At 36.2% G+C, this 26,235-nt stretch overlaps 2 protein-coding genes across 3 annotated transcripts; both read left to right on the top strand.

Moving 5' to 3' along the window:
* Nucleotides 1–332: 332 nt before the first annotated feature.
* LOC141814906 (potassium channel AKT2) lies at nucleotides 333–12,056 on the top strand. Of its 2 annotated transcripts, XR_012600532.1 has the most exons (12): nucleotides 333–667; nucleotides 771–989; nucleotides 4,352–4,504; nucleotides 4,589–4,646; nucleotides 7,997–8,314; nucleotides 8,493–8,732; nucleotides 8,830–9,147; nucleotides 9,244–9,423; nucleotides 10,760–10,835; nucleotides 10,908–11,450; nucleotides 11,635–11,911; nucleotides 11,948–12,056. XR_012600532.1 is itself a non-coding variant. In XM_074702858.1 (11 exons), exons 1-11 carry the CDS (start codon nucleotides 480–482, stop codon nucleotides 11,814–11,816), a joined length of 2,475 nt encoding a protein of 824 aa, XP_074558959.1. In that variant the 5' UTR covers nucleotides 333–479; the 3' UTR covers nucleotides 11,817–12,056. The 2 variants fall into 2 exon arrangements, 1 of the variants encoding a protein (XP_074558959.1); XM_074702858.1 differs by having other exon boundaries at nucleotides 11,635–12,056.
* A 10,971-nt stretch (nucleotides 12,057–23,027) lies between these two features.
* LOC141815340 (transcription termination factor MTEF18, mitochondrial-like) lies at nucleotides 23,028–25,569 on the top strand. Its single transcript, XM_074703282.1, has one exon. It carries the CDS (start codon nucleotides 23,267–23,269, stop codon nucleotides 25,238–25,240), a length of 1,974 nt encoding a protein of 657 aa, XP_074559383.1. The 5' UTR covers nucleotides 23,028–23,266; the 3' UTR covers nucleotides 25,241–25,569.
* The last annotated feature ends 666 nt before the right edge of the window (nucleotides 25,570–26,235 follow it).

Genomic DNA, 26,235 nt, shown 5'->3' with positions numbered 1-26,235 from the left:
CTTATTTAATTGGGAAAAACTTTTAAAAAATGATTTTGTAAAAAGAAAAAAAATCATAGAATGGATTATTAAATTGGAGATGTGTGACATGTTAAATTAGCAGAATTGACATTTTAATATTATATAAAAATATTAATTTTGATCAAATTTATATATAATATTAATTTTATTAAATAAAAGGATTTTTAGGATAAAATGTTTTTTTTAATATTTATTCAAAATACAATTTCATTTTGGCCCATAAAGCGTTCCATAATTGCAACCAACCGGAATTAGAATTAGAATAATAATAATTCATCTCATCTCTTCCAGGACCACTGGAGTCGCTTCACTTCCATTCTCCATCATTATCTCTTGCGGGTGTGTCAGGTGCTCCCTTCCTCCTGCTTGTGCTTCTCGCCTCGCCTGCTCCAGGTACAACTGGAAAGCAATCGCGAGCATTTCAAGGAGCCCGACGAGCTCAGAGCTCTAGCACAGCCATGGATTTCCCCCACTCCGTCGAGAACGGCCATGAGAGGAACAGGAAGCAGGATGGGGACAACTCCCAATCCCTAAACCTTCGCAACCTCTCTAAGCTCATGCTGCCTCCTCTCGGCGTCTCAAGCTACAACCAAAACCAGAATGACCGTCCAGGGAGGATCATTTTGCCGATGGATACCAGATACAGGCCAGTTCTTGAGCTTCCAACTCATTTGATCTACGGAACATCCGTCTTAGTGACACAAAAGTAACATACATATGAGGTGTTTGGATGCTTGTCTGTGTTATAGGTGCTGGGAGACGTTCATGGTCGTGATGGTGGCCTACTCTGCGTGGGTGTACCCATTCGAGATCGCCTTCATGAATGCCACACCGAAGGGCGGCCTCTTCATCGCCGACAGCATCATCGATGCCTTCTTCGCCGCCGACATCATCCTTACCTTCTTCTTGGCGTACATCGATTCCAGTACGCAGATCCTTGTTCGTGATCAAAGGAAAATTGCCGTCAGGTATGTTAAATTTACACCACATCGAACGCCCATAAATTACAATAGTTCATCTTGTCATACTCCTTCGATACTTGTTTCTGAGAAGCAAGTAATTCAAAAGATGAAATTATAGAAGTTTACTTTAAACAATCTAGGAATTAGCAACATTAAAAAGCTTGTAAAAAGTATTGGTTCATTGTTAAAAACAAGTAGTCATTTCACAAGCAATTGTCACAATAATGGTAGATGGCCCTTGACCACAGAAGTTGAGCGTCCAAGGACCCAGCTAGGAATCTTCATGTTTTTTCAGTGCAAATTTGGTTGTGCACAAAATATTGAAGAATGTCACTAATAAAATACATGTGGTTATGGAGCAAGGATATCTAGCAACTTTTCTTCACAATGAAAGGTGACATATGTAGACGTCTCTGGACAATTCATGTAAGCTTAGTGCGATCAGCATCACACATAGTGGTGTGCTGTTTTCTGAACGTCAGTTATTGTTTTCAGAGGGGCCACATGCATTATTGTTTTAGCGAACTAGATGGCTCAGGTAGAGAGATACCACACGGTTCTTCAACTGGATGAGTCTCCACTTGGTCTCTTAGGAGATGAACACCAGACTTGCTGAAGAAAAAAACTTTTAGCTAAGGTAAACATATGTTTTAGAGCCTCGTGTAATCCAAATGGTTTGGTCCATTTAGTGGAACTACCCAGATAAGTGACGGCAGAATCCAATCAAGCTATTTGACAATAGTATATATCCTGCACTATCTCTTTCAACTGTTATACTTTTTTGTCATCATGTGAAAAGGGGGAAGTGGTAGAGTCAAAATAAAGATTGTATAAACACAATTGAATTCCTGTCGTCAAAGTAAAAGTAAAATAACAACAAAACATATAAAATAATATGCCAAATAAATAATAAATAAAATTAAATCATTTTTATGCATTATGCTTGAGTCTTGCACACCTTGACATGATGTATGTGTACGCATATTTATTTAATTTAAAGCCCATGAATATGCACATTCTATTGAAAACCCCAAGGACTCGGTGAGGATTATTGTAGAAAAGTTGTGTAAGCTTTCAGATTTTGGATGTAAGGATTAAGGAGACCCTCTTGTTCTTTCCCTCCATTTAAAATTTGAATTTCCTCCATTTCAAACATGGGATTTTCGTCAAAGATTTCCAATAATTCCCTAGACAACACAAAAGTTTGAAAATATAATTAGTTGAATATGTTTCAAAAAGTAAATATTATGTTGTTGGCATGGTTTGAAAGTAAATATTATGAAAGTTAATCCAAATTTGATATTTACATGAGAGATTTCTTTTGTAAAACTATCTTATCAAACATCACATATAACTCATATGTGAAGAAGCATAAATCTTTTATGAATTGTCCTTTAGTGACCGCTTGAGTTTTACAAAATGCTTTTGTATGAACACTTTCATACCAAAAGAAATGTGATTTCATAGATCAACTCTTGAATGGTTGAACTAGTTTTTTGAATCACCCCCACTTTACATCTGGCTTAATTGGTCAATTAGCCCTGTGGTCTTGGACCATCACGACTCAATTAGCCTAGCCCAATAGTTTGGTGTACTAGATCATCACCATCCAATGAGCCCATCTCAATAGTTTGGGGTACTTGACTATAGACTGTGGTGGATCTCTAACCTTGTTAAGTCGGCCTAGTCTAATGAGCCAACTACCTTGGTCCAACCCTTATGTCTTGGACCAACACAATCCAATGAGCCCATCCCAATAGTTTGGTTAGTTTAGTTTACCTTATTATGACCTGCAATGATCTCTAACCTTGTTAAGTCGGGCTAGCCTAATGAGCCACCTGACTTGGTCCATTGGGGAGAAAACCTAATGACTAGGTTGGGCTTGTTCACGAACACATGTTGCACGTGTCTTGTACGGTGTGTGTGGCACATGTGGCTCCAACCATATGGTAGCAAATGCTGCTACTTTCGACGTTAGTGAACTCACAATTCAACAAAGTTGGTCCCCTTGCATGGCACTTACAGCAGCAAGAAGTTATGGCCAACATGGTGTGTGTAGCCTTGCGTGGGACGCACAACCAATATTGACAACATAAGGAATTGTGACGCACACAGTCCCATAAGGAATTGTGATCTTGTTGATAGCTAGGCACAAGTCACATGGTTTCCATGAGAGATCACGATCCTTGTCGACAACTAAGTGCAATGCATGCTGTCTTGCAAGCGATTGTGGCCTCTTTTGGCAGCCAACTGCAATGTGCTCATTTTGCACAACAATAACAACTAGATCTCATGCAGTTATGCTAGGATTGGTTAGATTATCCACAAAATAGTCTCCATCCTCCAACCTTGGATGGATGACGATGGCTAATCAGGCTCTGCCTCTGTCCAACATAGTCAAAACTCTACAGAAGGTGGGCAGAGCCAATCCAGGCTTGCCGCCACACCTTTATTCTATTATGACTTATTAATCCTTATATTATTCATGCAATTTGTGTGTTATGACTTGTTACAATAATAAGACAAGATCTCACTTTACAAAAGCAAGGTATAAATAATAATCATAGATTCAACAAGCACATGCTATATTAGCACAAAGGATTAATAGGACTAACTCACACGTCATTTATATAGTTAACTGTTATATTATTCATCCAATGTGCCAGTTTTGAATCGTTACAATAACAAGACAACTTCACACTTTACAAAAGAAAAAACATAATTAAAAATTATGTACATTCAATGAGCAGATGGAATATTAGCACAAAGGGTTTGTAAGAGAATAGACACACACCTATGTTTTCTTCTATATTTTGACCTCTTTTCTCAATTGCATTTGCTTGATTAATATCATCCCAATCATATATAATAAGCCTAGGTTGAGGGGGGTTCTGAGTTATCACCTCCATTATTGCATCTACAAGTAATATTTAGTTCTGTTAAATTTAATCCTATTCCTTTTTTTAAAAAGTCTATTAGTTAAATTTACTCTCATTCCAACTCACGAACACCATAACATTTTAAACTTTGGAAAGCAATGAAATTAGAATGTGACAGTAGCAAAACCATGGATTATATAGCCAACGCAAAGGAAAAGCCTCATGAAATTTGTCCTTAAATAAATGTAATCTAGAAAAAAAAATCTATGAGCATTTATTCACTCCATAAGTAGATCCTCCACTCCAACAAGCTTTTATGATCATGCATAATAAATAACATGCCGTTTACAAACAACACAAAGCCTTAAGAAATCTTTACTGTGTAGCAAAAAGATGATAACTAAACCATATAAATAAAATTGAAAATGTAAATTTGATTCGTATCTTAAATGCAATTTCATTAGTAATCGTCACAATTACCTCCTCCAGGTACTTGTCAACATGGTTCATCATGGATTTGGCATCGACGTTGCCTTTCGAGGGCTTGGGCTACCTAATAACAGGTAGAGTCAAAGCCTCTTACAGTCTATTGGGAATGTTTAGGCTTTGGCGACTTCGGAAGGTGAAGCAATTTTTCACAAGGTGATAACAATTGAGTAAAGTATATGCAATTGTTCATGGCGAAATTTTTCGAAGTTCATTAATATTGTTGATGTACCACTGCAGACTCGAAAAAGACATCAGGTTCAGCTATTTCTGGATAAGATGCGCTAGACTCCTATTTGTAAGTAAATCTTACTCATTTCTTCTTTGAGATTATCAATAATGCATTACGGACTGAAGAAGCAAAATCCTTTGAAACTGGAATTCCTAGACCTGGAAACTTGATGCACTGATAGAAGTCAGCAAACAACACCTACAAATGAAAAAAAAGTTTCCGTATAAATTAATTGCATATTAAATCGGATGTTCAGTCGTCAATGTAAAATCCAATTATTTTACACTACATTTGGTTAACGTGATGAATAATTAATAAGGAATCAAATAGTTATTCATAGAAAATTAGGTAGAGTAGGAATAAAATAGGAATGATGTTGTCGAAATCCACCACCTCATTAGAGATTGCTGACAATGCTTTTTTCTTGTGACGTGGTCGACTCTACGAGGAATGACATACATTAGCGGGCTCATCAGGAGTTGCTCCGTGAGGGCCCTTTGATGCCTAAGTCACCATGGCGTCATAAAGGATAAAGTAACAGGAGAGAATGCCAAAAGAGAGAGAGAGAGTCCTCGCCGAGTATATACTTGGATTTTTATAAGTGTGAGGGGGCAAGATACCTATAGAGACCATGGGGAAGTGGAGAAGCAGTCATGGGAAAGTGGGGATCATGGGCCATGTCTGCTTGTGCCCTGCCAAGCTTAGCTATGTAGGGCTCAGCTCTGGGACCCGATTGGGATTGGAGCGATAGCTTGTACTAACTCGGACTAGCTAGGCAGGTAAGGCCAGCTTGGCAGCTCAGACTAGGTCGGATTAGTTTGGTAGGTCGACCCAACTCTATTAGCTCAGACTAGATCAGCAACTTAGTCAAAAGTGGCTTGGCCAAGTGTGACTGGGTGACTCTGCATGATGACTTGGCTAGCCTAGGGCAGGCCCACGTAGGCGCATCCTACTAACCTAGAGGGATTGTTATCAACGGTAACACAAGTCCTCCCTACAAGTCGAGTCGAGGAGTTGGGGCATGCGAGACTCGATTAGAGTGTCAAGGACAACACGATGTCGAAGTGGGTTTGAGTAGTTGAGTTGATAAAGTTGAACTAGCGAAGAGCTAGAGCGAAACTTTCCCTAATAGAAGAACTAGAAAAGCGAAAGGCCGAGCTGGGGAAGTCGATCGCTAGTAGTAGAACTAGAGAGGAAAAAGACACTGATTATGTTTTTAAAATTTACTAAATACATTTGAACCTGGTGTGAAGACATCGACCCTAGAGCCTAATGAGGCTAGGGGGAAAGCTTAATCCCGAGTTGAGGTCTATAGGAGAGGAGAAGGTTAAGTCGACCCCTTGAAAAAGGTGGAGACAATACTTGATCTTGAGATCTAATGAGATCGGGGAGAGGTAATCAGAGTCGACTTGGCCCCTTCCAAAGGGGAGAGAGGTAATTTGAGTCAGTCCCTTTTCGAGAAAGGGGGGAGATGCTCAATTCGCAACTAACTCGATTCGGGAGAGGTAATTCAAATCGATCCCTTCCGAGGGGGCGGGGGAGGGAGATAATCCAAGTCGACCCTTTTCGAGAAAGGGGGAGAGCTCCATCTGCAACAAAGTCCTACCCGAGAGAGTTAAACTGAGTCAACCTCCTTCTGAGAAAGGGGGAGAGCTCAATCCGTGACTAAATCCTAGTCACGAAAGTTAAATCGAGTCAACCCCTTTCGAGAAGGGGCGAGAGCTCAATTCACGACTAAGTTCTAATCGAGCGAGTTAAATCGAGTCTACCACTTCCAAGAAGGGGGAGAGAGCTCAATCCATGATTAAGTCCTAGTCGGGAAAGTTAAACTGAGACGACTCCTTCTGAGAAATTAAGGAGAGCTCAATTCGTAACTAAGTCTTGATCGGGAGAGTTAAACCGAGTCAACCTCTTCTGAGAAGGGGAGGGGGGGGGGGGGGGGGGGGGGGGGGGGGGGGGGGGAGAGCTCAATCTACGACCAAGTCCAGTTGGAAGAGTTAAACCGAGTTGACCCCTTTCGAGAAGGGAGGAGAGCGCAATTTGTTACTAAGTTCTAGTTAGGAGAGTTAAACTGAGTCCACCTCTTTCAAGAAGGGGGGGGGGGGGGGGGGGGGGTGGAGGGAGAGGTATAAGTACAGGGGAAGGAGGAATATTGTGTACGGGGGAGGGGATCACACCTGACGTTGAGGGTTGGCCCTTTACTCATCAAGGGAGAAGGATTTGTTATCGTTGTCCATTATGGCAGATACTCGCAAGGAAAACCAAATAGGGTTGAGAAATATATTGATCAAAAAAAAATATAGAAGAGGGGATCGATTACCTCTGGGCGTCAGTAGATCTCCTTAATAATGGTGGGTTAGGGTTTTGGGGAATTTGGCATGATGACAAACAACAGATTTGCACAGAGGTGCTTCAATTGGACGGTTAGGGAAGACCATCGGAGTGGCCGTTACTTTAACTCTTGCTCCTTCACAATCTTCGATCTCAACATCTTTCGCTCATGTTCCCACAGATGACACTAAAATGATATTGAAATCTGCCACCTCATTAGAGATTGTTGGTGATGTTTTTTCTCATAACGTGGTCGACTCTATGAGGAATGACACACGTTAGAGGGTTCGCCAGAAGTTATCCCAACGAGGCCTCTTCGATGCCTAAGTCGCCATGGTGTCATGAAGAATAAAGTGAAAGGAGAGAATGCCAAAAGAGAGAGAGAGTCCTCCTTGCAGAGCATATATCTGGATTTTTTTAAGTGCGAGGGGGCAAGATTCTTGTAGAGATCATGGGGAAGTGGGGAAGTTGTCATGCAAAAGTAGGGATCATGACCCATGTCTTCTTATGGCCTGTCGAGCTTGGCTATGTAGGGCTCGACATTGGGGCCCTACTTAGATTGGATTGACAGCTCAGACTAGCTCGGCAGGTGGACCTAGCTCAACAACTCAGACAAACTAGCTCGACAGGTCAAACGAACATGACTAGCTCAAACTAGGTCGAGGCTAGCTCAACAACTCGGCCAAGAGTGACTCGGATATTGGTGACTCAGCATGATGACTTGGCTAGCTTGGGGTGGGGTTGTAGGCGCATCCTGCTGACCTAGAGTGGGATTGATACCGACAGTAATAAAAATACATATTCTTTAGTTTGGTTAATGGATTAACATTTCAATATATCAGCGTATCAGAATAAGTATTTCTGGTTTGACGAAATGACTACTAGATTGTCTCAACAATCAAAATTCGTTATGAATAGTTTTCTATTCTTGCAAACCAAATAGGCAGTTGATGCAAGATGCATCAAACAAATGAAGGTTGAAGACGGTTAGACTAAACATTGGAAATGATATTATAGATAATCAGATGTTCTTTTGATCAAAGTAGTACTGCAAAAATTGAAGGTGACTAACATTGTTGATGCAGGTTACCTTTTTTCTTGTACACTGCGCTGGATGCCTCTACTATTTGCTTGCTGATCGTTACCCACATCAAGGGAAGACATGGATTGGTTCAGTGATGCCAAACTTCAGAGAAGATAACCTATGGATGCGATACATTGCTTCCATTTACTGGTCCATAACAACAATGACGACAGTTGGATATGGTGATCTTCATGCAGTTAATACAAGAGAAATGATCTTTAATATATTCTATATGCTTTGTAATCTTGGCCTCACGGCCTACTTGATTGGAAATATGACCAACTTGGTTGTTGAAGGAACTCGGCGCACAATGGAATTTGTAAGAGTACTTGAATTTCCACAATTTTTAAATTTTTGTAGGTGCATAAATTTTTCACATTAAATTTTCTTTTTGTCAACTATCAAGAATCACTACTTTAGTGAGATTATGTTGTTTGTTATCCTGCCAATAGTTGGTTTACGACTATCTCAAGAACTGATTGGAGTTGTTTTTGCAGAGAAACAGCATTCAGGTTGCATCTAACTTTGTATGTAGAAACCACTTACCACCGCGTCTAAGAGAGCAGATATTGGCTTACATGTGCCTTAGATTCAAAGCAGAGACTTTAAACCAACAACATCTGATGGACCAGTTACCTAAATCAATATGCAAAAACATTTGCCAGCACCTCTTCCACCCAACTGTTAAGGAAGTGTATCTATTTAACGGTGTCTCAAGGGAAACACTGCTATTCCTGGTGAATCTACCAATGCTTGTTCTAAGCTCAGTTGAGGCTTTGTCTTCTAACACTCTGAACTAGTTGTCTCATGATTTGTTTGAACTTTCTTGTTTAGGTAACTAACATGAAAGCCGAGTATCTTCCACCTAGAGAGGATGTCATCATGCAGAATGAGGCACCAGAAGACGTATATATTATTGTATCAGGTGAAGTTGAAATTGTCTATTCAGATAATGAGACAGAACAAGTTGTAGGAGGGCTTAGGACAGGTGACATTTTTGGAGAAATTAGTGCGCTCAGTAATAGGCCTCAAAGCTTTACATTCCGCACTAGAACATTATCTCAACTACTGAGGTTAAAGCAAAACACCTTAAAAGAAGTTCTACAAACTAAACAAGCTGATGGCTTTGTTATCATGAAGAATTTTCTTAAGGTAATGTGTTTTATTCCTGATAAACTGTTGAGTAAGGTACATATTACAGAATTAGCAATTTCAAGGAAATTAACCAGATATTTCATAATGTTAAAGCATCAAATAGAGTCGGAGGACACGAGTGACCTTGTAGGGGGCGCTGGAGAAAAAGATGAAGCTAATATACCATGCAGTCTCCTAACAGTAGCAGCTACTGGAAATAGTTCTTTGCTTAATAAACTCATGATAGCGGGAATGAATCCTGACGTTCGCGACTCTAGAGGAAGAACACCATTGGTAACATTTTAATTCTTATGGAATCATATCTAATTTTGAGATGGATTTCTTATTTACTCATTTTCTGTTTCATACGAAGGGAGTTATTCCTCATAACAATCACCAAAGAACCAAAAAAGTAACAGCAGCACAATAGAGAGAATGATTATAATGGGAATTTTCTAGAAGCAGGAATAAACAATGTTTTGTTCATCTAAAACACACTTAATTAACAAGAAACAAAAGGTTGAAACATACTTCTAGGACTGTAGATGAATAGAATGTGATCTATGTTCAATTAGGGTGAAAAGTACAAAATAAATAAGATTGAAACATATATATATATATATATATATATATATATATATATATATATATATATCATTAAAATTTCGATACGGACGAAATTTTTCGTTCCGCCATGGTACCGGCACTGGCACAGCACCGGCACCACAGTTCCGCATGAAAACGCCGTCGGAGGCGTCGCGCGGTCTCGACGACGCCTCCGGAGGCGTCGCCGGGCCCGGGAGTCGCCTCCGCACGCGGGCAGCATGTGATCAATTTTTGGTTTTTTTTTTATTTTTTAACTTAGGATTTAATTAAATTTTAATAATCAACTCCTAACTATAGTTCGAGATAATTTAAATAGACAATTATAAGTTTAAGTAATAAAAAATTCATCAGTAAATTAATTTATTAAATTTTTAAAAAATATTTTATTTTTTTATTTTTTAAATATTTAGATTAAATTTTTTATTTTAGTTAATATATTATATATTTTAAAAATATCGAAATTATACCGGTACGTTACGATACGGTAAAACTGTATCGTTCCGGTCCGGTATCGAAACTTCGGCACGGCTCGATATTTTAAACCTTGATATATATATAAAACTTTGATAAGCTAAACAGTCAAGCTTAAGCTTGAACATGCACAAGTTAGTTTCAATCATTAACATTTATGAGTAAAACTCATGAACAATTCATTAATAAACAACTGTCCAAGGTTCATTTATAATTTTGTTTCTATACATTCTTATTTAAATTTATAAAGAATATAGTACATGTATATATGTGACAGTATTTCTATTGTTTTAGTTATTTAAGATAGTCTAACGCTTTGTAATTATCAAGTAAATTATGAGGAAATGAAGAATCCTGAACACAAAAAATCAAATACAGTTAATATTGAGGTAGGCTCAAGCTCATTTATTTATCTAACAAACAAGCTTTGATCATGTATGTGTAGATGCATAATTAATGATATATCGTCTCTTTAAAAATTGGGTTGGCTTTTTCAATCCCTTTTCTTTTCCTGTTCATCCAAGAATAACAGTTTGCCCACCTTTTTGTTTAGCATATAGTAGCATCGAAAGGATATGAGGATTGTGTCCTAGTTCTACTCAGCCATGCTTGCAACATCCATGTACAAGGTGTTTGCCTTAGTCTTGAGACAATTTTACATAGCTTTTATTTCATATCATATTCTGATTCACCATTAACAGATGCGGAAGGAAATACTCCATTATGGAATGCCATCGTCGCAAAGCACCACAAGATTTTCAGTCTTTTGCACCAATGTGCGTGTGTTTCCAATCCCTATACCAGCGGTGATCTTCTTTGCCTCGCAGCTAAACGAAATGATCCTTCCACTATGAGAGAGCTGTTAAAACATGGCCTAGACATAAACTCCAAAAACCATGAAGGCTTCACAGCTCTGCAAATAGCAATTGTCGAAAATCATGAAGATATGTGTAGCCTCCTGATCATGAACGGGGCTAACAAAGAGAAACTAAATTCAGATGGAGGTGGAGAAAGTGAAATGAACAAGGAAACACCGGAAGAAATGAATCAGCAAAATGATGTAGGACATCCAACTACATCAAATGCAATGACCAAGAAAGAGAAGATGTCGAACATGCAAGAAAATGGATATGCTCCAAGGATTAGCACGTACAAGGGTCATCCACTACTCAGAAATAGCAGTTCAGAATCTGGAAAGCTAATATTTCTGCCAAGCACCATGCAAGAGCTCAGAGAAACAATTGGTATGCAAAAAATAATCCTTACATTTTATACATGCTCATAAAACTTATCTAGTTTAACTAATCACAGTCAGTCTATGAGAAAAATAACAAGAGTTTCATTTTTTACTAAGAAATAAACTGTGTTGTTATGCACAATTTTTGTTGTTGCCTGTCCTTGAATATGAATGTTTTGTTTTCCTAACAGGCAACAAGTTTGGTATTGATGCAAGAAACAAAATATTGATAACTGTAGATGGTGCAGAGGTAGAGACAATTGATGTCTTGAGAGATGATGATAAACTTTTCGTCGTTGAGGATGAAGAATTTATCCTCTTAGACAAGAAATTCAAAGATTCCTGTTTCCAATCAGTTTCTGAAGCGGCATAGGGGTCAGAGTGGCTCTAGAGATGTATGCAGTCAGTTACTATGCAAAGTTTTTCAGTAAGCTTTGTAAACATATGAGCATAATGTGAGCGATCAAGGTAGTCAAAATCTTCACATTGGACATTGTTTGGAAGATAGCTGAATGTAATTTGCTAAGCTATACCTTGTGAAGAGCATTGAGAAACATATCTTACTTTGTATTGTACATGCAACAAGGCCTTTCCGATGCGCAGAATTAACTAAGGGTCTGCCATAGTGAAAAATAGAAGATGGTCGGCTGCTATACAAGGGGCAGCCATACCCATAATAGGAGAGAGAGGGCGGCTAGAGTTAACTACATGTTGTGTAGCGTTATGAGATTTTAACCTAAGTTGTATATTTATAGACTTCAAGATCAATTATAAGCCATTGGATCTCAACTAATTAGTGGATACGTTATGATGGTATCGCAACTTATTATAAATAATGGTAATGGTTTGATCAACTTTTAAAATTTTAAAAGATTCTAAACCTTTTAATAATTTTACAACTCTTAGTGAATTTTTTAAAGATATTTTTATTCCAAATTGATTTCTACAACTCTTGACAAAATAATTCAAATCAAAATAAATTTAAATTTAAATTTTTGCTAAAAAATAGTTTATTGACAATGAATTTTAACGATGAATAATTTTCGTCGTTAATTAGCAATAAAATTTACAACAAAATACTATTTCATCACTAATTGATATGACTTTTGTGACAAAAGTAATTTAGTTGTGAAGTTAGTAATATATAAATTTTATCGTTAAAATTATTTTTGTCGTAAAAGTCATCGTAAATTAGCAACGATTATATTTTCATCATCAATTTGCGACGAATCTAATGCGACAAATTTGTCGCTAAAATTGACGATCAATCAGAGATTCATCGCTGATTTAACCACGAATCACAGATTCATTAGATTCGTCATCAAATTGGCGATAAAATTGACGACGAATTTATATTCGTCGCCAAAAACTCTAACTTAATCATTCTCTTGATCCTCAATCATTCTCCTAATCCCCAATCTCATTCTCTCCTATCCCAATTGTTCCCACTCTTGATCTCGATCCTGATGGTGACTGCGACATCCTAGGCGACGAAAACTCCGACGGTAAGCTTTCTCCCCTCTCTCTTTTCCCCTCCCCTCTCTCTTTCCCCTCCCCTCTTCTCCCCTCTCCCTACCGATGAGTTATTCGACCCGCTGGCTGCTAAGGTCGATCGGTCACCCGTGAGGCCGACTGGCCTGCCGATGAGCCTGACTAGCCGACCGTTGAGGCGAGCCTGACGTTGAGACAGGCCGGCCGGTTGGATTGGGTGCAGGCCGGCCAGTGGGGTTGGGCGGTCGGATCGGGCGATGGGGTTGAGGGGCCGACGGTGAGATTGGAAATTCTATTTATGTGGATAGGGTGATGGGTCTAACTAGTGACTGAAGGCATATATTTTTGGAATCAGAACAATGCATGTTATCCTTTTCATGCATCTTGATGGATGATTAATTGACCAATTGCAGGTTATAGACTTTGTGAAGAATCATGCGGGCTCACAAACCCCACAGGTAGCTGGAAATTCTATTTATGTGGATTTTCTCTTCTTGAAGGTTAGAACATCACTTACTTTCCCAATTCATGTATAATTAAACTCAACGTATATGATAGCTTTATTTGATGATATCTTGGATCTCTGAGCTCTTCTATGTCATTCAAAAGCTTTACCCCGCAGTTGTGAATGTCAGTCTCACAACTTAATTTTTTTAGTTCTCTCAACTCTGAGTTCTGATTATTTAAAATTTTGAACTGTCTCATTATTTATGAGTGATCCTTGCCTAGGGGTCATGTTGATCTTCTTTGTTCTAATTTAGTAGAATGTAAACCACTTTCATTAGTGCACAGATTCTCAAGTGAGACTAAACTGATTTATCACATTTAAATTAGTTTTTTCTTATCTGTGTTCAGTTATGGATTTTTAGAGTAGAGTTATTTTATGAATCTAGAAAAAACTTAGCCTGATAAGGCTTCTTTCTTTCCTTTCAAAATTTGTTGCTAACTTATATCCTTTGGTAATATGTTTGATGTTATTAACATGTCTTGTTTTTAGTATTGATTTGAAATTGCTTATGTGAGTTCATGTATGTAGAGTCATACAATTTAAATGATTTTTGCAAACCAATCAGAATCTCAACTCATTATCACTTCTCACTCCATATTTTGTTTATAAGTGGTGTATTATTTTAAAATATTATTACTGATCTCGCTCACTATAAAAATATTCATTATTAGGGACGAAATTTTTCATCATTATTCGATCGCTAAATGGTATTAATGATCGAATAACGATAGAATTTTATCGCCGCTATATTTTTGATCGTTGACATCATTTAGCGACGGATATTTAAATTCCATCACTAAATATAGCGACAGAATTTTATTTCCGTTGCTAGATTTAGCGACGAAAATTTCAATCCGTCACTAGATTTAGTGACAAAAATTTCAGGCTATCGCTAATTTTAATGACAGATATTTTATTTCAGTCGCTAAAATTAGCGATGAAATTTTAATTCCATCGCAAACACAGCAAATAGAAATTCTATTTCGTCTCTGTTCTAACGATGGATATTTATTTCCGTCGCTATATTTATGGACGGAATCCTAAATTTGTCGCTAAATTTAGCAACGGAATCCTATAGTCTGCCGTTAATTAGCAATGGAAATTTATATTTCCATTGCTAAATAGCGACGAAAAACTAAATTCTGTTTCTAATTAGCGACGACAAGGTAAAATTTTCATTGCTAATTAGTGGCGGAAATTTAAATTTCCGTCGCTAATATTCAAAATTTTCACCAACCTATTTTCATTTATCCTAATTCCCTGTTTACATTTTCATCAACAATCTAAAACTATTGCAAGTGATAGTTTAACAAAAATAAACAACACTACAATTTATCAATTCAATCACAACATATTAAACACGAATCTTAAACAATTTTTACAACACAACAATCCAATCACAAAATAATTTAACTTATTCAATATATGAAACAATCGAATCACGATACAAGTTAAATCAATATAACTTAACAAGTTATCAATCTCTTAAATCAATTCAGTCACAACATATAAAACATAGCATATCAAATATCTGAACGAAACTAATTAAATCATAATACAAACACAAATACCAAATATCTGAATACAAAGATCTTAATACAATGATAGTGTATCAAATGTTTAAATAGAATCAAACCTATGAAAAATATCTAAACTCACCAAGTCAAATTATCCAATGCTGCAAAAAATATAATAAGATAGGTTATTAATAAATCAATGATATATATCTATTTTGAAAATGCATGTTTATGAGTCATAATTAAAAAAATACAAATGTTAACATACCTCACAAGCAGCTACTAATCAGGGTCTTGAGTCTCCTGTGAGTCAAAGTCATGCGGCGGCTGCGGCGTTTGACTCATGCTAGCCATGAATTCGCGCAGCTCCTGCGCAATGTCCTTGTATCACAATTGGGCTTGGCGAAACTCTTGAAATGTCATATCTAATGTGGAAAGTCGATTATTTAATTCTTGATTTTTTTTGCACGACGAATTTTTCTAAAAAATTCGTCGCAAAATCGTTTGCGACGAAATTGACGACAAATTTAAATTCGTTGCAAATAAGTCGTCCAAAAATTAGCGATGAAAAATCTATTTTTGTCGTAAAATTTTACGATGAAAAATCAAATTCGTCGTAAAATTCGTCGCCAATTGGCGACGAACAGTTATTCGTCGCCAATTGGCGACGAAATTGTTTCGTCGCCAATTGGCGACGAACGTTTTCGTCGCCAATTGGCGACGAATTTGATTTTTCGTCGCAAAATTTTGATAAATAGTAACTTACGATAGAATTGCGATGAGCCCGTTTTCGTCGCAAAATTTATCGCCAATTTGCGACGAAAATGATTTTCATCGTAAAATTCATCGCAAAATTTAATTTTTTCATAATCTGCTTATTTCTTGATTATCCCGTACATACAATCAAATATCGATCCGAATTGGATCGATTCACAAAATACATTTTACCTGTCACATACACAATATCAAACATCCATAATCCATAATATCAAATATCCATAACATCCATAATCCATAATATCAAACATCTATAATCCATAATCCATAATAAATATGAAACAATTTACAACTCATTCAATATACAAAGATCCATAACATCCATAATATACAAATCCATAACATCTATAATCCATAACATCCATAATATACAAATCCAAATGATGCACAATCCATACAAAGATCCACAATAGACATGTGTACATGTCTACAAGTCCAACCAACATCCAGTCATAACAATCCATCAAATCCATATAAAGTACAAATATAAAAAAGTCTGAGGATGAAGAAAAGATAGAATCGAATCATCGTGGTCGTTGGTGCTCTCCGGAGACTCTACTGCCTTCTCCGTCGCTATCTTTTCTTCTCCTATATAAGAAAACATGATAAAGAGAAAGTATCATTCTTAAAATTAAAACTTAAACCTATAAACTAAAAATGTAAAGATTTACCTTTTTTCTAAATTTTTTTAAAGAAAACCTATTTAAACAAAAATAAACAGTATTACTAAAAATATATGAATGATTAACTTGCAACTCTAATAAAATGCTAAATAAATAAAATAATGATTGTAAAAAATTTATACACAAAAAAACTCATGAGGAACCACCATCATCGTCGTCGTCGTCGTCGTCGTTAGGAATGGATTGCAACTGAAGATGTTGCAAGATCAGGTCTTGTTGTCTTCGCAATTTATTAATTTCTTGATCTCTTTGTTTCATTTGCTGATGTGTTTGTTTTATTTGCTGATCTCTTTGTATCATTTCCTGATCTCTTTGCATTAATAACCCTTTCAAGTGGGTTACCTCCTCAGTCAAACTATGTATCTGTGATGTGACGGCTGGGGAGGTGATAGAAGAGCTACCAGCAACTCTATGGGTTCTGCTCAAAGAACTCATACCCAATATTCTTCCACCACCTTTGCATCCCCCACTGGCCTCCAACCACAGACTCAGATCATTGCCAACTGAGGGCTCAGATCCATCATTTCCAGAGCTAGCACTTGAAGCTCGCTGTGCTAGCTCGAGCTCAATATATTTATCCTGTATTATCAAAAGAAATATTAATATGTTGTAATATTTGAGAAATTAAACACAAAAATATTTAGATACACATTAAAACCTTCATAGCTTTTGCTCTGTCCCTGCTCCAAGTCTTGTCTTTTTTTTTGAAATGTGCGAGTAAAAGTATCGATAAAATCAGGATCTCGCCCCATTTCCTTACCCTAAAAAAACATTGTTATAAATAATAAACAATAATATGAAATAAATTTAAATTGAAGTAGTTGAAAGAAATTATCAATTTGCGCGTATGCTCATCAATATTGATTGAGCCGCCCGCATACGTCGCAGATAAAACACCAGAATTATAAGCTTGATTAAGCTTATTCTGATTACTCCTCTTTCGGCTTTCTTTAGTTTTCCAAAACTGAGAAATCTGAACCCAATTCTCATCGCTTGATGCATGGTGGCTTTTTCCCCATTTTTTTAGCATGATTTAGGACATGCCGGATATGATCACCGTATTTTTTCTTAAAAATGCGTCTAACCTCCACTTCATCACTAGGGTCCCAAGTATATGCCCGCTGAAAGTAGAAATAAATAATTTATTAAATGGATAGTTTAATATATATAAAATTAAATGGATAGTTTACCTTAAATTCATTCCACCACAACTCTTTGGTGGAATCTGGAGTGCTTGTAAAACTCATGTAATCCCCTCGCCAAAGATTATTCACGATTTGATTGATACCGTGAATAACCCGTACAGGATCAGTAAACCTACAATACAATATCAAATAAATGATGTTAAATAATTATAAAGATATAATTGATAATATAAATAATTTAAAATACTTACGAATCACCGAGAGGGACTATCGACTCTCGTGTATGTACAGCGGACTGGTGAGTCGAAGGACCTTCCATGGCTCCTGGTGAATGGGAAGGTCCTGGAGAGGGGGCTAGGCCTGAAGGAGAGGGAGCTGCGCCTGAAGGAGAGGGGGCTGCGCCTGAAAGAGAGGGAGCTGCACCTGAAGGAGAGGGGGCTGCGCTTGAAGGAGAGGGAGCTGCGCCTAAAGGAGAGGGGACTGCGCCTGAAGGAGATGGGGTTGCGCCTGAAGGAGAGGGGGTTGTAGGTGCCTGACTGCTGCTTCGTCGACCGCGTCGCCACTGTAAAAAAATATATTAAGAAACATATTAGGAAATCTAAAAGTATTTGCATAATAAAAAATATTTAAAACTTACCATGATGTCAAATCTATAAAGTATGTGTCCATTCAAAATACACCACCAAGTGAGGAGAAATGAAAATGCATTCTCTTGCCAACGTTCTTCAATTTTTGACCTTGCTTTTGTTTTACAAGCAGCCCACCAATCAATTTTGTCTCGTTTCAAACTTGGATATGAAGCATAAAATACTTGAATTGCTTATTGTGCCTGTCACGACCCGGGAGGCCGTCCGAAAAATTTCGGCAACATCTCCCCAGTAACCATGACAATTTTCCTGGATACAAACAAAAATACACGGCCACATGTGGCCGGCATAAGGACTACACGTCCTTTAAACACAAACATACACACCACATGTAACGTACATGGGCCTATACAGCCAAAACTAACAACCTAACACGTGCATACTATAAATGTTCATCACAAGAAAACCAAAATCGTATATGGAAATCCACCTGAAATGTAAAAATCCACGCGGCGGAGAAACACGACAACTACTCAAGCATTAACATCAGTGTATAGAATCCACATACAACCATATCGAACTACGACTGAAAGCGAATAAACTCGCGAGGAAAGCTATATAACGGATACACTCTAAAAAAAACACGCGAAGGAACACCAACTTCGCCTTGCTATGAGATGGGGGTAGTCCGGCAGAACTCCAAGTTTCGTTATCCTTATCTACAACCTGAGGAGACAAGAAACCCCAGGGTCTGGGTGGTGAGTATAAAAATACTCAGTGGATAGATAAAAGTGCAGAACATAGCAAGGTATCAAAGAGATAATAGCATGGATGTAACAAGGTATATAGTTCCAACATGATACTACAGGAGCAAGACCAATATGATAATCATGTATGTCATGTCATACTGGAGTTGGGTAGATTTATTTTAGATTCGGTTATGTTTAACCTTGGGATTAGGCTGAATTCGAGGATTGTGATTCCATTGCGTATATGGTTATAATTATTTACGCTCCTTCAGCAGAAATAAATTTTTCAAATTAAAATTAATAAAATCTTATTTACGTTCAACAATATTTTAAAAAAGATTAAATAATCTAGCAATTTTATCAATTGAAAAAAATTTATTAACAAAACTTGAATATAAAAATTTAATTAATAATTTTGCATCTCAAAAAGTTAAAAAAATTAAATTTTATATAAAAATCTATTTTTAAATTAATAGCTAGAAAACTAAAATTTATATTAAAATATATTTTATATAAAAAGGTGAAAAGGATGAGAAAAAATTTTATATTTAAAAAAATTATATTAAAAGTCTAAAAAAAATTTTAGCCTAGGACCTCGTGAAACCTTAAGACGGCCCTGAATTTTATTAAGCCATTTAAAAGTTGACCCAAATGGGATAGCCTGTGCGTGGGTTGCGAGTCCAGACAGATCGCCTTGTGCGAGCTCGGATTGACCTGCAAATTGAAAAAAAATTTCAAAACTCAAAACTAAAATAGAAAATTCAATGGTCTTGCGGGTTGAACTACTTAATCCGCAACTCAAATTTAAAATTTTTAATTTTTTATATATATTTTTATATTTTTGATGAATTTGTGGGATGCTTCACCTAACTTACAACTCACTTTGGATTAAGTTGTGTTAGGACTTTTCTCAAATCAATCCGTTTTTTTGACATTATAGGTCGGTCCGTAGCTCTACGTATAATAATACCCTAATGGACATTCTAACAGAAAAAGACCTATCCCATTTTCCAGGTTCAAACGCCTTGAAGAATTGCTGCCCAGCATCAGTGCACTGCATTAACCCAATGAGAAGCTGCTTGTTAAAGCGATTCAGGTTTTAAGAATGGACATAGTTTAGTGATGATGTCGGTCGTGCTAAGCTCCTATCCTATATCGACCATATCTTTTTTATGGGTTCAAATATGATAGAGTTTCTTTCCACTCGAACGATTTACTACTCCAGAATCTACATGTCAATAGTCGTTAGTGGGCATTGGCGTGGTCATGACCCCTCTGATGATCAAATCAAAATGTCTAGATAGGTCGTGTTGGTGCCCCGGTTAGTTTTGATGTGATCAACCAGGTTGACTTAGGTCCTGTGTTGTTCTAATCCCTCTGCTAAGTGTGCAGGAACTTAGGTACGGAGAAAGTCGAGCATAAGACGTAGCAGACGAGAAGGGTTGCACGGAAAAGTGAGCCAACAGGCTCGGTGCAATCCGAGGGACGCGGAAGCTACGGAAGAGTACACTGGTGGAGCGAGAAGGACGTGCGCGAAGTTCGACGGACGAGAAGCCGGGAGGAAGCATGCTCGAGGGGTAAAAGGCCGGAGTCGGGTTCGGGTGAGCCTAACTCCGGTTGGCCAGAAATCACCCAACCAAAGATTCTACAAAAGTCAACAAAAGTCAAACTGTTGACTTTGACCGTTGACCATTGACTTGACAGTTGACTTTGATCGGAGAAGACGACGTAGACTTGGACCGTTTAAACGTGACGGTTGAAAAAAAAAAAAAGAAAAATAATAATAATAAGATTTATCTTTTATCATATAAAAGATAAATGCTTATTTCTTATTAAGGATAATTCTCTTTATCTTTTATTAAAGATAAAGTTTATCCTCATTTATTCAACGGCTACGATCAAGTTTATCTCTGATCAACGGTTAGGATCGCATCAACGGATCAACGACAGGTAAGTATTACGATCAACGATCTAGATCTATTCTCTTGTGCTATAAATAGACTTAGAGTTTTAGAGTTAAATCATCAATTACTTTTGTAAATCTTCTCTCTAAGTCTCAGTGCTATAATTGTAAAGGCTTCTCCGCCTAAAGGAGTTTTTGATTGAGCATTCACTGCATTGGAAGCAACGATCCAGTTGCAACCAAGTTCTTTTTAAAGACGAGTGTCATTTTGCTAAACTGTCTATTCACCTCCCTCTAGCCGGTCCAACAAAATGTCCAGATAGGTCGCCTTGAGGTGAGCTCAGATTAGTTTGCAGATTGAGAAAAAAAAATCTAAAATTTAAAACTAAATAGAGAATTCAATATCCTCGCGAGTTGGCTTGTTTAATTTGCAACCCAAATTTAAAATTTTCAATCTTTTTTATAATTTTTTATTTTTGATGGGCTCATGCAATGACTCATCTAATCTGTAATTTATTTTGGATTCAATTGGATTGAAAATTTCTCAACTCTTCTGCATCGTGTTAGATAACAAATTTTTGATAAATCATTCCATTTCATTATAGATTGGTCCGGTATGATTGGTCCTGTCTGACAACTCATATAATAACCTAATGGACATTCTAACAAAAAAGAAAAAAAAAACCTATCTCGTACGAAGAACAGATTTGGTTTCTTTGAAATATAAATATCTTCACCTTAATTTTTTTTTCCGTCAAACTTCATGAGCAATTGGAATAATTAAAAATCAACAATTTTATTGGTTCAACATTCGAGCATTAGTCTTTGCAAAGTAACTTCGAATCTATGTTAAATAATAAACTTTAAACTTGTAAATAAAAATTGATTACGTTAGAGCAATAGATGAAGAAGAGTGTTAAGTAGAAAATAAATAAATAAATAAATAAATAAATATATATATATATATATATATATATATATATTATTTTTTATTATATTTATAAAAATTTATTAAAAACAATATGATATTTCTAATTTTCTATATAAAATGTCCTACCTCACTCCATCTTTAAGTTATTTATATGAAATAATATTACTTTAATATATTATTTTTTATTTAAATTTTTAAAAAATTAATTAAAAACAGTAAGATATTTTTAATTTTCTATATAAAATGTCCTACCTCACTCCATCTTTAAGTAATTTGTAAAAAATAATATTACTTTAATATTTTTTTATTTATATTTATAAAAATTTATTAAAAACAATATGATATTTCTAATTTCCTATATAAAATGTCCTACTCACTCCATCTTTAAGTTATTTGTATAAAATAATATTACTTTAATATATTAATTTTTATTTATATTTTTAAAAAATTATTAAAAACAGTATAATATTTTTAATTTTCTATATAAAATGTCCTACCTTACTCCTTCTTTAAGCAATTTGTATAAAATAATATTACTTTAATATATTATTTTTTATTTATATTTTAAAAAAATTATTAAAAACAGTTGATATTTCTAATTTTCTATATAAAATGTCTTACGTCACTCCATCTTTAAGTTATTTGTATAAAATAATATTACTTTAAAATTACTTTTTATAAAACCAATATTATCTTAAAATTGTTTTGTAAAATATAACTTCTATTTTATAAAAATAAACACTTTAAGATGAATAAAAAATAATTTTTTCCAATGCGATATAGTAGTAAAGCATTTAAATAAATAAAAAGATCAAAATTGAAAAGACAAATATTTTAAAGATTGATTTTTGAATATAAATAAATTATATTTTAAATTTATCTAATATGTAAATGAATAAGATAGCTTTTTTTTTCAAAATTAATGAACTTCGGACACTTAAATTATAAAAAAAAATAATTATTAATATATTTAATAAAATATTAAACAAAATGGTTAAAATTTTATAAGTATTTAATTACATGCTGGTTATAAAATTTTTAATAAATAAAAATAATAAATCTAACTCAATTAATTTTTTAGACCCTATTAAAATTTTACTTAATTTTTTAAATAAAAACTATCTTAATTTTTTATATCAATTTAAAGTATTTTAGATATTTTAAATTATTCAACAGTTCACATCAAAAATCTATTGAAAATGAACGGTCGCGATTGAACTCTCCGAGTCACCACAGCCGTTTGATAAAACAAGCAAAATCTAGGGTTCTAGCAAAATCTAGGGTTCTTGCAAATCTAGGGTTCTAGCAAAAACCCCCCACTTGTGCTCTCCTTCTCTCCCTCTCATAGTTTCCAGATCTTGATCCCAAAAAAAAAAATCGTCTTTCCTTCTCAGGAGAAGCCAGAACAACCTGAAACCCTGCAATTTGAGGTATGCAGCAAATCCTATTGCAATTTTCTGGTGGCATCCACTGCAAATATATCATCATCTCCTGTTAACCAGTGGCGATCGTCGAGCTTTGAGGAACTGGTCATGACACTTCTCTTATTGATTCGGGGCATTCATTCTTCCAAAATTCTCTCCCAATCGAGTGCGTCTCTGATTCTTCCCAGTGTTTCTGTTGGTTTTCCTAAGAACAGAACTAGTGATTTGAGAAATGCTAAACGTTACTTTTTCTCTTGTTCTTCTCTTCCTGCCTTGTCCCCTGGAGCGAAATTCCCATGTAGAGGTTCCAATCAGCGTAACCCCTCATCATCTGATCACGGAAGTGCATGGCTTTTTCACAGAACCTTCCTGTTTGCCACTAGAAATGCCTTCGTTCTCAAGAGCCATCTAAATTGGCAGCAAGATCGTTTTTTTTCTGGCACTCGAGTTGCTCTGGCTGCTTCGGTGTGTGCAGAACCATTTCCTGATGCTTCTACTGGACAGAGAATCACTCGCCCTGACCGAACTGATGCTCAAAATGCTGTCTTTGACTACCTTCATGTTACCAGAGGCCTGCCTTTCATGGATGCTGAACACATTAGCAAGAACTCTCCTGAGTTCCTCCAGCGTATACTTGCGAAGATTGACAATGATGATGATGTGGGAAGGTCCGTAGCTAGGTATCTTCGCTATCACCCCATCAATGAATTTGAACCCTTCTTTGAAAGTTTGGGTCTGAACCCATCAGAAATTCAACCCCTCCTTCCTCGAAATTTGATGTTCCTTGACGATGATGATGTCTTGCTGGAGAACTATTATACTCTTTGCAACTATGGAGTTCCCAGAGGAAAGATTGGTGAAATGTACAAAGAAGGGACTGAAATATTCAGGTATGATTTTGGTGTTTTGCAATCAAAGCTTTGTGCTTATGAAGCACTTGGGCTCAGCAAACCTACCATTATCAAGCTTGTTACATGCTGTCCTTCACTTTTAGTCGGTGGTGTAAATGCAGACTTTCATAAGGTTCTTGGGAAATTTAAGAGCCTAGGTATTGAGCTGGATTGGATCCAACGATGTTTGTCAGACAAGAGTTTTTACAATTGGAAATGGATTCTTGGTATGCTGAATTTTCTTGATGGAATCGGTTTTGATAAGAATGAATTGTCTTCTCTGGTTAGAAACAACGCAAATTTTGTTTTTGATGATTCTGGAAAGAAAATATACATTGTAGTTGCAATCCTGTTAAAGCTGGGCCTTAGAAAGTCCAACATATTAGTTTTATTTGTGCAGTACCCGCAAATCCTGGCTGGGAACTTCACGAAAAACTTGTTGCAGTCTGTGCATTTCTTAGCAGAGATTGGAATGTCAAGCTTTGATATTGATAGCATTTTGTCTTCCCATGCCCAAGTTTTGGGTTCTTGTTCGTGTAAGAAACCTGATGTTGTTTTGACAAGCCTAAATGTATCGAAGGTAAGGTTGTGTGAGATCATAAAAGAAGATCCCAGTCAGTTTGGAACATTAGTTTCAACAGAAAAGGTTGATGTTCTCATTTTCCGTAAAATGGATGGACATTTTCTTCAAGAAAAGACCAATTTCTTGTTGAAGCAGGGGTTTATAGAGAATTCTGATGAAATGGCTAAAGCACTGGGCAAGTTCCGAGGGAGAGGGGACCAATTGCAAGAGCGACTTGACGTCCTAGTGAATGCTGGATTAGATTGCAACACTGTTTCTCAGATGATTAAGGCAGTTCCTACCATTCTTAATCAATCAACAGATACAATTGAGAAAAAGATTGACTTTCTTCTGAATCATATGGGCTATTCGATCGAATCACTTGTTGACTTTCCAGCATTCTTGTGCTACAATATAGACAAGATAAAGCTGAGGTTTACTATGTATGCTTGGCTCAAAGAAAGAAAGATAAAAGCTCCTGGAAGAGATAGGAAAATTGTCCACTCAAATGTGGCCTTGAGTACGATTCTTGCATGCTCGGATGCAAGGTTTGTGAAATACGTTGTCAATCTTCATCCCGATGGGCCTGACGAATGGGAGAAGTTGAAGAATTCCTTTTCATCAAAATAAAAGTTCAGCAGCATTGTACCCTTCACCAGTTTCCATCCTCAAACATTCAGTGCTCCTCTGGCACCAATGTTCTTCAAAGTGGTATAGTCATAAGCAATGGCTGGTTTATGATGCCTTGAGCTCCTACTCATCCTATGAGCATGATAGCAGCTTCTCTAAATTATAGATCTTCCTAAACCTTGTATCTTTTTCAGTTATTTTTTTTATTAGTGGGCACCATTTTTTTATCGGTTTGTGTTCCCACTGCAAGTTTCTCATAATGATATAGCATCTCTGAGGTCACAAGAAACATTCCATGTTATATAACTTCAGTTTTATGGATTCTGAATTTCTGGTGGATTGAGTTGGAGAATTGTATCATCCATAAGTTAAGTGGATAAACAATTTCCAACTGAAGTTTGTTCGTAAACTCGAATATAAAAAACTCAAAAATTTGTTTGTGATCCAAGTTTTTGCAGATAGCAAGCAAGCCTATAACAGATGGCAGTAGATTGGTTGTATTGTTGGTTTTCCTGGATGAAAGTCTTGTGTCATGATAAAGATTGATCCTGTTAAACTTAGGCAATGAACAAACTGTAAGGTGTCTAGCTAAAAAGAGAATTTTGCTTGCTTTAGGCTGGTGTTTGAGTTAATGGATTTAATGTTATTGAATATTCAAAAGGCGCACTATTTTGATAATCCAACAATTCTTCATCTGCCCAAAAGTTAGTTTGATGATCATAACAAGCTTGAGTTTGGTACTATTGTTCCTAATAAGCTTGTAAGTTTATTCATGTTTTCTTTTTTTCAGATTCCATCAATTATTTTTAGTCAAAAAGTTTGTGATAATCTTAAAGAACTCCAATTTGTATCAAATTGGCACCACTATACTTCTAATGTTCGGAGTATGTTTATATCTTTTTTCATTGTTTCGAGTCACTTAATTTGACATGGATTTCAGCTCTTTATAGTTATCAAATACTTTTAAACAAAAGTGTGTGACGGCTTAAAAGAGT

This window comes from Curcuma longa, chromosome 21, assembly GCF_044706935.1.
Source record: "Curcuma longa cultivar G26 ecotype Majalengka, Jawa Barat chromosome 21, ITB_CL_G26_1.1, whole genome shotgun sequence".
NCBI lineage: Eukaryota > Viridiplantae > Streptophyta > Magnoliopsida > Zingiberales > Zingiberaceae > Curcuma > Curcuma longa.
The sequence above is the reverse complement of the archived record's forward strand: the minus strand, read 5'-3'. Positions and strand labels throughout refer to the sequence as shown.